At 40.0% G+C, this 12,423-nt stretch overlaps 1 protein-coding gene across 13 annotated transcripts in view; it reads right to left on the reverse strand.

The window, feature by feature from the left end:
• pod1 (coronin) overlaps window positions 1-12,196 on the reverse strand; it is a 40,182-nt gene extending 27,986 nt beyond the window's left edge. For 10 of the 13 annotated variants that reach the window (XM_028309028.1, XM_028309025.1, XM_028309023.1 and 7 more), the window contains exons 1-6: window positions 12,109-12,196; window positions 11,277-11,658; window positions 9,794-9,980; window positions 9,255-9,458; window positions 697-918; window positions 46-173 (exon numbers count right to left, since the gene is read on the reverse strand). In XM_028309028.1, coding sequence (XP_028164829.1) covers window positions 46-173; window positions 697-918; window positions 9,255-9,458; window positions 9,794-9,980; window positions 11,277-11,585 — 1,050 coding nt within the window. In that variant the 5' untranslated portion in view covers window positions 11,586-11,658; window positions 12,109-12,196. The other 3 variants (XM_028309018.1, XM_028309020.1, XM_028309021.1) reach the window with 3 other exon arrangements.
• Between the last annotated feature and the right edge of the window lie 227 nt (window positions 12,197-12,423).

Genomic DNA, 12,423 nt, shown 5'->3' on the forward strand with positions numbered 1-12,423 from the left:
GCTCATATACCCATTTACCTAACACCCTGTATACCAAGTTCTTACCTTCCTGGGCACCTGGTACATGATGGGCACGACGGACGAGCCCGTGAGTTGCAGCACACGATTTACTTCGCCCTCCATCACGCGTAATGCACGCTTCGGAACTAGGCACGCGCCCTTGGTCTGCTCGCCTGTAGACGACGTACATGATCATTGATCATACATGATTGTCATTATATCAATTCATTTCGTCTCCGCAAAAGGAAAACGACTTAGGCAAATGTAGGATTTGTCCTACACTCCCCGGCGAGATGGGTTGGGGAGTATGAGGGAGAAAGATGATCTAACTAAAGAATTCATTCTATAATCGTACACATATATCTGTTCAAAATGCAGGGTATCTAAAGATTGCGTTCAACTTCGAAAATACAATTTGTATCAGCGAGATTACGTCAATATGACAATAATCTCTACAAATATGGCAGAAGTCTATGTCAACTTTCTTAGGCTGAGTTGCACCATCTTTCTTTAACTTTGACAAACATCAAAAATCAGTCAAACTAAATACAAAAATCACCGGTTATTGTTATTGTTACGGTTAAACTTAGGTGGTGCAACTCAGCCTTATATTAGACAACTTGAATTGCTTGAAAAGTTGACCAATATAATACCAATTCTAACAACCTGAAAGATCAAAACAAAGCAGTGACTCACCAGAATGCCTCAGCCCCTCAATAAGGTACGGCTCCCGATCCGTCAGCTCCATATACAGTATGGTCGTATCCCCTTTCCCAGCCAAGAACAGCATGTTGGTATCAGCGTCGAAAAGAGGCATGAGGATGCCGGTGGAGCAGTCCAGTTCTAAAGTTTTCTGGGTCTGAGATAAGTTGCGGATGTCGCGGATCATGATCTGACGAAGGCGGGCCGAGTCGAAGCCTGGGAAATGGAAAAATTGTATTATAACTACTATACTCCATTCTCATAAGTTCGAGTGGCCGATTTGAGATCCAAAGAATGTGGGTTCGAACCCCATTTTATGCTGAACTATTATTGTATTGTAATTTTACATTTTAATTGTTAATTAATAATTTTAATTAATTATTGAACACTTTATTCATTAATAGTTAACTATTCTGTGAATATTAATAAGCCTTTATCATCCCAGGTCATTTGGGGTTAGCATAGCATATTTTCCTTGTTCAACAAAAAGTTCCAATTACTCAGTGATATGATATGATGGTTTAAAAATAAGTCTATTTGAAAACTTTACCATGAAAGACAACACATAAATTATGAATTACAATGAATTATTTTTAGTGATTCTCTAACTCGTAAACAGTACCCTTTCCTATGAGACCAAAAACATCAGCTAAAATCAATCAAAAATGGAATACAGTTGATGAAGCACACGATGTCGTGCCCTGCATACCCAAACAACTAGACGCAGAAAGATTTAATGAATGCTACTGACAACGCCACTCTTGTAGCGGAGTTTTGGGCTGACACTGTATAGGTTTATTGTCGACACGACAAACAGAAGAATGGAATACTTCCACCTTCAATATGCTCAAAAAACTCACCAGTAGTAAGTATCCTGTCCTGATCTCCGAGCCAGACTACCCTGCTGTCCTTGATGTTCTGGTGGCTGTTAGCCACCTCCAGAATAGGGCTGGCAGCGCGCGGGTCGATCACACGGACTTTCTTGTCCTTGCACGAGGTTGCTAGCAGTCTGCCATCCTTTTTCCATGACGTAGATTGGATCACTTCTGCGTGGTCTCTATTTACTGCAGGTAGAATATTAGAGTGGTTGTCAATAAAAAACACTGATATTACAACTGATAATGACACCCAATCATCCCAATATGGTGGAAATCAAAGTTTAGGGACCAATTGAATAAACAAATGACGCATAAATATCTGTTAAAAATGTTAGTGCCCACAAAAACAAATGCTCACAATTATACATAGCTGTTAATTGCATTTATGTATGTTTTTCATCAGTTATCTACCTGCCACACTCATAGAGGTAGTTTTAGTTTGTTGTAGTTTGCTGTAGATGCTGAGACATTCTAAGAGAGACATAAGTAAGAAACAAAAAAAACTTTTCATTTTTACTCACCAAAAGCTTCTTTTTGCTTAGTCAAGTCCCACAGAGCCAGTTCATGGCCTGATGCTACATGGATAAGCCCATCAGCCACAGGGTGGAAACCAACATTCTCAACCCTCCTTTGCTTCTGGGACAGAGTGCACTCTGGGGTTGAGAGAGACTCTTTCAACCCTTCTGGGGGGATGTGCCAGACTTTCACCTAGAAATTTCAAATCATCATCTAACATGGTCGCCCCAAGCAAACTTGGCGGCGCACGGTGGTCCCGATTTAATAAAACATGGACATTGATGCTAGAAGCACGAAATTTTTTTTGATGGTTACTGCTATGATAACTAATAAGGCAAAAAAATATTACAATCCTACGACGTCTATTTCGTAGTAAAAAAAAATAAATACATATTTTTTGTATGGAAGAAATTACGTTTCTGTCAATTTTTCGAAATTCTTTAACGATGTCAAGATGCCGATCACACATGTTATAAAACAAGTGATTCTGAGTATTTCATGCGAAGATACTTGTCAGTTATCGAGGGTTGAAAAATCGATTTTTTTATATCAAATATTTCCACGAATAATTGCCAAAATTACAATATGGTGTATAAGGGACACCTTTGATGACACATAACAACGACTCGCACTCGCGCACGCTCGTATGCATCGGCTTTTAATAAAATAAAATAAAAAATTAAGGGAAATACCTACTTAATACAACGTTGTATGTGTAGGTCCGCTGGCCGTCAAAAAGTAGCTTATACGAGAGGTTGCCCAATTTACAATATGTCCATCATTGATAACTCACACAAATATCATCTCTCTCTGAAGGATAACAAGTTTTTTTTTGTTTTCAGAAGCTTTTGATAGGATGGAAGCTCATAAATACTCTTTGAAGTGAGAATGAATCTCAAATTGCGATATTGCCATTTTGACAAATTACATGATGTAACTAGCGCTAACGTTTATCTTCAGCTAGACCCAGTTTTAAGTTAAAAGATTGTCTACTATTTCACACTGTTCTTCGTTTTGGAACAGTTCTTTGATTATAGGTAGTCGCTAATTTCGTTTTGTTAGACTCTTTCAGTTTAGCACATAAAGCGTAAACTAATTCCTCCTCAGAATGATCTAAAAGTGTTAGAGAGCGCCTCTTCTTCTGCAGAAGAATTTTGCATAAATCTTCAAAAGGTTTTTTATTTATACTAAAAGTCGATGGTTGCACATCTACTTCCGCAGTCTCATCAACTGGAGCGTCTTCCTCGGTGTTAACGTTGTCTATGCGTTGTGTTAACTNCTCCATGCCTTTGATTAGGTCTTTTACGTTGACAAAGTCAATGCGGTCTTCGTCTTTTGTTTCAGGCGGCGGTTGGGCTTTCTGAACTGGTTTGGTCGGTTCCTCGATTTGCGCTGGCGTGGTCGATTTTTTGGTATCAGTCTTCTTTGGAGGAGGCATCGCTAGGACTGCTTTCACCACTTCTTCTAGATTACCTCTGTGCACCTGAAAGAAAGCATAACATTTTACCTGACACTATTAGAATAATAAAAACAAATGTAAAACCAAAAATAATCCCAAACCGCATAAAATAAATTTACAAAAACGTTAAATAAAATACTCACTTCATTCATAATAAAAAGCACACTCACCCATAAAAACTAGTCTACAAAAAACCACACAAAAATACAACACCAACTAAAAAACACAAAAATAAACGGTATAATAATAAACACTTTATTTCCATCCAGTGTTAGTTACCAACGTCCAATGTACCAGGGTATGGGGAAAATTATAAAATAAATTATATCACAACAATTATTATTTATCGCAACTCATTACTACATAAACAATTACCTATTTAAAGGAATATAATATAAACAATAATATGTACTTACACTACAACGAAACAAAATACATGCAAAAACTGCGTATATTGTACACATAATAAAAACATGTTTAATGGCAAAACATTTCAAAATTTCCACCGGCTAAAAACACCTTATTTAATACACTCCGCTTAGAATTAAAAATATTGCTATTCAAACATCGCAGACTTACCTTCGGTCGGGTATAAGTGTGGGTACTAGGTACAATTCTTGGAGTAACACTAGTTACTTGTGTGGGTACAGTTGTGGAGGTTATTATTACTAGGTACATACTTGGGTTTGTACCCTATAATTGTTTATAGGGGGTACAACTAGGTACATACTTGGGTATAGTTGTTGCAATTCACGAAGGCGAGAGAGCTTAACATGTGTGGTGGCTTGCTACGTTTTAAAAGTTTTGACAGACAGTACACTATCGTTATGTGCATGCACACCCACAAGTAAAACTCACTCGCCTTCGTGAGTTGCAAGAACTTAAGCATTCGGCAGACCATACGCAGGGCAGTAGCAGCGCAGTTTGAATGCGGGCCCGCGCAAGTTGTAATACAAGAAACTCTTTGAAGTATGTCACACCAAACATGAACGCGGGCCCGCGCTCCAACCGCGCTGCACTACAACTGCCGAAATACAAACGAGGCGGCGCGGGTGCAGGACAGAAGCGGCGCGTTGAAAGCGGTTTTCGAATATTTAAATTTTTGACAACCGCCCGCGTTGCAACTGCTTTGAAATTGCGCTGCTTTCAGTGTGCCTCAGCCGCGCTGCAACTGAACCGCACTGCTTCTGTCCTGCGTTTGGTCTGTGGGAGCCTTTATAGTTATAGGAGGTACAACTAGGTAAATACCTGGGTACAGTTGTTGGCGTTAGGGTGCAGCGAGATGTTCGGCACAGGGTAGTCCTGGTTGTCGAGCCACATGGGCGCGCTGAGGTACGTCATGCACCCGCTTGTGTCAGGGTACAGATCAGCATGGTACTCGCGGTAGCTCTACCAGAAAAAGGTCAGGTTACAATTAAAAAGTTCCATAAAATAGTAAAAAAAGTAAACATAGTTAAAATGTTTAATCAACGATTTTGTTGGTATAAGGGTGAATAGAATTGTTTCTTAGGGCCCTCGCCCACGGCGACTTTTTGTAGCGATGCAGTCACGCTGTTGTAGCGCATTAGTACTTCTGTAGTGCGTTTCAAATGCGACTAACGAGCGTTAGTAGCGACGACAGCAAGCAAAAAGTCGCTGTGGGCGAGGGCCCTTACATACGGAGTGTTATCCCAAAGTAGCGGTAAGGAAAGTTACGTATTATACTCCACGAAATATGGTTCTCTAAAGACGCCAAATATCAAGAGACATCAAAAAATCTAACTGAATAGTTGTACGAAAAGAGTTTAGTTTAAATTAATGGCTAATGGTATCACCTACCTAATTAGGCTAATGAGTTGCTAACACAACAGTGTGTAGATGTGTGAGGTATAAACAAGTCTCAATACGGTTTTGTTTGTGTTCGTTCGTTCGTTTCAGCCGAAAGACGTATTTCCAAGTATTTCCAAGGATTTTGTTTGTGTATCGCTAAGAATACCAAGTTCTTACCTTCCTGGGCACCTGGTACATGATGGGCACGACGGACGAGCCCGTGAGTTGCAGCACACGATTGACTTCGCCCTCCATCACGCGCAATGCACGCTTCGGCACTAGGCACGCGCCCTTGGTCTGCTCGCCTGTAGACGGACGTATAATAATCATCATTATCATCAGTTATTTAATCTCCACTGCAGAACGACGACCCTGTCTAATTTACTAGAAGCTAATGTAATAAGTAACTAATAATCTTTTTTTTAAAGTAAAAATAAATAAAATGTAGAATTTTGTCCATACTCCCCACACTGACGGGTGGAACGGGGGAGCATAGAGAAAGATAAATAGAAAGAATTCGTCAACGTATCGAAATGCAAGGTATCTAAATATTGCGTTCAACTTGGAAAATAAAATTTCAATCAGCGAAATAACTTCTGTCTGCATGACAATCATCTCTACAAGAAGACAGACAGAATTGACAGAAGTCTATGTCAACATTTAGAGTAGGCGCACACCGTTGATTTTTAGTTGGCCGATAGTTGTGCCCGATTTTAAATTGTATGTAGAATCGGCCAAATCGAATCGGCGTAGTGTGCGCACTTCCATACATGCCCATACTGATCAACTACCCAGACCTAGACCTGCGGTGGGAGATGCTGAGTGGGATAGCGCTCTCGGAGGGTTACGGTCCTGCGTGGTACCCCGATCTTGTCAGCTCGGAGGCGAACTTCGCGCGGCTGCGATGTTTCGCGCACGCGTGGCACAGGAGGCGGAACGGACAGACGCCTAGCGGCCAGGCACCGGATAGTGCCAACGTGCAGAGGCGGGGCAAGACCTAAATTTGATGTGGGCAAGACAGATTTCGCGAGGCCTTGTTCTGTGGCGACTAGGGCTTGAATACCGGAATTCCGGATTTTCGTAACTCCGGAATTCCGGATAGGTTTTTTCCGATATTTCAATTCCGGAACTGAAGCCAATAACGTATTCCGATATTGAAATTTTTCATAAATTATTTTAAGTTTTCAAAATGATTATACCACGGTCACCTAACCTGTTAATAGCTCAACCACAGGATAGTTCCACCAAGAGCTAAGCTAACTCGACAATATATCGAAGATATCCCGGACATCAGCCTATACGAGATTAGGATGGCTCTCATACAACTAAAAAACAACAAGGCACCGGGTGATGATGGAATAACCTCGGAGCTTCTGATCGCGGCGGGTGGAAAACCGATACTGAAAGTTCTTCAGAGACTCTGTAACTTCGTCTTCTCCAGGGAATAATGCCAGAGGCATGGAACAGAGGCGTAGTGGTGTTTTTCTTCAAGACAGGAGTAAAAGCCTTATTAAGGAATTACAGGCCCATCTGGGTTCTGAGTCATGTCTACAAACTGTTTTTGAGAGTCATCACGAATAGTCTCGCGCGTAGGTTCGATGACTTATAGCCTCTCGAGGAAGCCGGTTATCGAAAAGGTTAACAGTACCATATACCACATCTATACGCTACGGCAGGTTATACAGAAGACCGAAGAGTCTAACTTGCCATTATGACTGGCGTTCTTGGACTATTAGAAGGTCTTTGAGCCTGGCTGAGCACGAGGGCGATTCTATATTACGTTATAATACGTCGAATCGAACTCGGCTGGGGAGCGTATGAGAAACTACATAACATCTTTTCAACCAAAACACCTCAGTACTCAAAGACGAAAGTCTACAATTAGTGAGTGTTACCAGTAGTGATGACATTATGTTTTGAAAACGTGGCCTCTCACTATAAATAGGCCTTATAATAAGCTCAAAGTTGCACAGCGTGCTATGAAGAGGGCTAATGCTCGGTGTTTCTTTTCGAGATCGAACCAGAAATGTGGAGATTACTACAGTCGCCTGACATAGCGGTCGGATTTGCAAGCTGAAGTGGCAATGGGCAGGGCACATAGTACGTAGAACAGACGGCCGATGGGACAAGGTCCTGAAGTGGATGCCACATACGTGTACATGTTTGTCGGGTGGCGCTTTCTTTTTTTAACCAACTCCGGAACTAGTTCCGGAATTCCGGAGTTGAGTGCCCAATATCGGAAATCAGTTCCGGAATTGAAAACTATCCGATTTTGCAAGCCCTAGTGGCGACCTGAAGACGGATTTTATGAAATAATAAAAAAAAAGGGTCAATGGTCTATACATTGACAGTTTCTGATTTCTTGATTCAGTGATTATTTTTAAAGGAATATTGCGCCAAAGAATAATGTTCGTCACTTAAAACCGTGTTGTTGCTTAATTTTGTGTCTGATTATGGCTGAATTTGTTTGGAAAAAAATATATTTTTATTTTTAACTACATTGTTTAGCTATCAAGAATTTATATTTAATAGTCAATGTTCGTATTGTGATATTGTCATCTCCACCTTGTATACATTTTTTCAAAATTTTTGATGCGCGAGGCCCCTTGTACCGCGAGGCCGTAGGCGGTGGCCCACGTCGCCTACGCCTTACGCCGCCTCTGCCAACGTGCTAGTAGAGTCCATGCCCCAGAAGGGGGAGAGTGGCAAGGGACAAATGGACAAAGATTAAAGAACTTGTAGAGAGTCAAGAATTGCGCGCGGTGGAGTGCAATCTGCCGTAGGCAGCCGCAATTCCGCGCGCATCTCTCAAGATTCGGCCACAATAACCGCGAGGTTGGTATGGCCATGGGTGGTGGTGGGATTTGATCAACTACCCGACTAAACTATCGGCCGACGAAAAATCAACGGTGTGCGCCTACTCTTAGATTATAACTTGTATTGCTTCAAAAATTTACCAATAAAATACCAATTCTTCTTCTAAATTCTAAACTCTAATGACCTGAAAGACCAAAACAAAGCAGCAACTCACCAGAATGCCTCAGCCCCTCAATAAGGTACGGCTCCCGATCCGTCAGCTCCATATACAGTATAGTCGTATCCCCTTTCCCAGCCAAGAACAGCATGTTGGTATCAGCGTCGAAGAGAGGCATGAGGATGCCGGTGGAGCAGTCCAGTTCTAACGTCTTCTGGGTCTGTGATAAGTTGCGGATGTCGCGGATCATGATCTGTCGAAGGCGGGCCGAGTCGAAGCCTGGGAAATGGAAAAATTGTATTATAACTACTATACTCCATTCTCATAAGTTCGAATGGCCGATTTGAGATCCAAAAAATGTAGGTTTGAACCCCATTTTATGCTGAACTATTATTGTATTGCAAAAATTGTACATTTTAATTGTTAATTAATTATTGAACACTTTATACATTGTTAATGATAAACTATTCTGTAAATATTAATTAGCTTTTATTATCCCAGATCATTTGGGGTTAGCATAGCATATTTTCCTTGTTCAACAAAAAGTTCCAATTACTCAGTGATATGATATGATGGTTTAAAAATAAGTCTATTTGAAAACTTTACCATGAAAGACAACACATAAATTATGAATTACAATGAATTCTTTTTAGTGATTCTCTAACTCGTAAACAGTACCCTTTCCTATGAGAGCAAAAACATCAGCTAAAATCATTCAAAAATGGAATACAGTTGATGAAGCACACGATGTCGTGCCCTGCATACCCAAACAACTACACGCAGGAAGATTTAATGAATGCTGCTGACAACGCCACTCTTGTAGCGGAGTTTTGGGCTGACACTGTATAGGTTTATTGTCGACACGACAAACAGAAGAATGGAATACTTCCACCTTCAATAAGCCAAAAAAACTCACCAGTAGTAAGTATCCTGTCCTGATCTCCGAGCCAAACCACCCTACTATCCTTGATGTTCTGGTGGCTGTTGGCCACTTCCAGAATAGGGCTGGCGGCGCGCGGGTCGATCACGCGGACTTTCTTGTCCTTGCACGAGGTTGCTAGCAGTCTGCCATCTTTTTTCCATGACGTAGACTGGATGACTTCTGCATGGTCTCTATTTACTGCAGGTAGAATATTAGAGTGGTTGTCAATAAAAAACACTGATATTAATTACAACTGATAATGACACCCAATCATCCCAATATGGTGGAAATCAAAGTTTAGTGACCAATTGAATAAACAAATGACGCATAAATATCTGTTAAAAATGTTAGTGCCCACAAAAACAAATGCTCACAATTATACATAGCTGTTAATTGCATTTATGTATGTTTTTCATCAGTTATCTACCTGCCACACTCATAGAGGTAGTTTTAGTTTGTTGTAGTTTGCTGTAGATGCTGAGACATTCTAAGAGAGACATAAGAAACAAAAAAAACCTTTCATTTTTACTCACCAAAAGCTTCTTTTTGCTTAGTCAAGTCCCACAGAGCCAGTTCATGGCCTGATGCTACATGGATAAGCCCATCAGCCACGGGGTGGAAGCCAACGTTCTCAACCCTCCTTTGCTTCTGGGATAGAGTGCACTCTGGGGTCGAGAGAGACTCTTTCAACCCTTCTGGGGGGATGTGCCAGACTTTCACCTAGAAATTTTATGCAAAGGTCAATGTGGGTCCTAGTTTTTCAGCATTAAACATGATCATCAAACGTGGTCGCCCCAAGCAAACGCAAAAGTGCCGGCGCATTGTAGCAGATGAGGCAAAAAAGATTGGCAAGACTTGGAGCGAGATCAAAAGCGAAACTCAAGATCGGACGCGATGGAGGACTGTTGTGGACGCCCTCTGCCCCATCTAGGGGACATAGGACCTTAAATCAAGTAAGTCAATCATCAGGTTGATTTTTCTTTTATTTTATGCAAAACAAGGCAGGTATTTGACCACAATCGCACCTGATGTTAAGTGGGATGCAGTCTAGATGTTTCGATCTCTACTGCAGGATCATGACCACTCTTTTTACCAGAGGCTAAGGGAAAATTTGGTAAGAGTGAGCATTATACAAAGGGGTCATTGGTCTAGTTAGTCATTCCACATAATGGACCTACTACATCCTGGATCCTACTAGCAGAGGTGGTGGAGGAGCAAATGATAGACTTCCTCTTCAATCTATTTTCCAAATGCTCCTGAATTTTTATCAATTTTAACTCATTTTGTACTATCATAATCATCATCATTTATTTATTTTATTTATTTTTAATTTAAGTAAAAAAGTAAATGATTAAAAAAACCATTCAGGAATCCAAACAAAAAAGGAACAAATAGTTGTCAATTGATCTACTTCTGATAAAGAATAACATAGTTATTTGACAGTTTTTAATTAAATTTTAAAATAAATTTTAGTTATGTCTTGTTAAACATATTTCTACAAGTGCCATGAAACAGAAATATGTAGTACAATACAACAATACAAAACCAAGAAACAAGTTACAGTAAATAATTGTATAAGTCTGTATAACTCACTCATTGATACAATACACATTTTTTGGTTTGCTGTAAAAGAAAGCAAGCATCCAGGAACAAAATGACTCATTTTTCATTAGCTTACAAGAGATAAGCGCACCACCACTAATTAGTGGCACTTATAGACAACAACTAATTGGATGCCATTACTATTTGTGTACAAAAGCTAACAAGGTAAATAACGCAACCAATCCCAATACTTGTTATAAAACTACATAACTAAATGTTACTAAAATAAATTATACAAATAATGAAATAAATTACTGCTCACTAGTGCGCTAGAGAAACAAATTAATTTCTTTCGTATCTCATTTGCGAAAATATGCTTTGGAAAGGCAAAATCTACTTCCAATGCTTCAGTGGGCATCTAGGTTACTAACAATATTGCATAGTTTGCTGAATTTGAACACTATATTCACTCACCAAGGAATCCTGGGATCCAGTCAGCAGTAACCCATCATGGAATGGAGAGAACTCCATGTCGGTTATGGTATCGGAGTGTGCATGGAGCAGCGGCATGGTCTTGCTTTTCCGTCCGCAGTCGTCAAGTGGCAGCACGGCCATGCTGGACCCCACATGCTCCCAGTTGAACGCCATAAAGGCGGCCGAAGCGCAAATATTGTTCCCATAAGTCTGATATGACCCGACACAAATATCTCTAATACAAGTCTCTGGTTTAGGCACGATTGGTGCCGCATTTTTGTATTTGGAGGCTTTAAAACGCCAAGCCATTTTTCTCCACGGTTTAAAAAGTTAATCAGTCTTCTGTTATTGGAATGTAAGAATATAGTCTGCGATCAATTATCTGGAACACAAAGCAAACAGGATATGGGTAAGAATATCCTCTAACACAAAGGAATTTGGTTTTACAGTCAAGACTGAAAACACTCCGATTCCGAATATAACAGGAAATGTAATGCTCATTTCATATCTGTAGAGATACACTCATATCTCGAAGTAGAATCACACTAAAGTTATCTCAATGGAACTGACGGAAACGATCATTTTAGCAGACTAAATGTATCGATTTTATATCTGGAGTAACTTTGGATATTATTACACGGAATAACAATGACCTTTAGAGCTCACAAATGGAAAAACACTGGATAATAAAGAAACACCTTTTGTTTTGAATAGTTGGCCGGCTGAGCCACCGGAAATGGCCTATATTAGCAGCATCGATGGTTTTAGCGAGGGAGCTAACATAAGTTGTGTGGCTTATCACTAATTTAGTTATTTGCGAACATTTACTCACGTTATCGCGTAAATAATATTCCAAAATCCCAATTTCCGCAAGACACTCCCCCTAAACGTCGGCCATTTCAAAGCGACATTAGTGTCGTCGATCGATAAACTTCTGAAATGTCAATGTTACACAGGTATGTGTAATCGATTTGACTTTATTCGATTATTAAATTCGAGAAAGCTATACTAGATATAAAATTGGCAAGAAAAAAATATATAGAATAATGCATGTTATTTTATTGACTTAAAAGTAATTGTATTTTTAATAAAACAGTAAAATAAACTCCAGTAATTTATTACATTCTGTTATCGACCACAGATTACT

This window comes from Ostrinia furnacalis, unplaced genomic scaffold (genome assembly GCF_004193835.3).
Source record: "Ostrinia furnacalis isolate ACB-3 unplaced genomic scaffold, ASM419383v2 OfSCF2600, whole genome shotgun sequence".
Classification (NCBI taxonomy): Eukaryota; Metazoa; Arthropoda; class Insecta; order Lepidoptera; family Crambidae; genus Ostrinia; species Ostrinia furnacalis.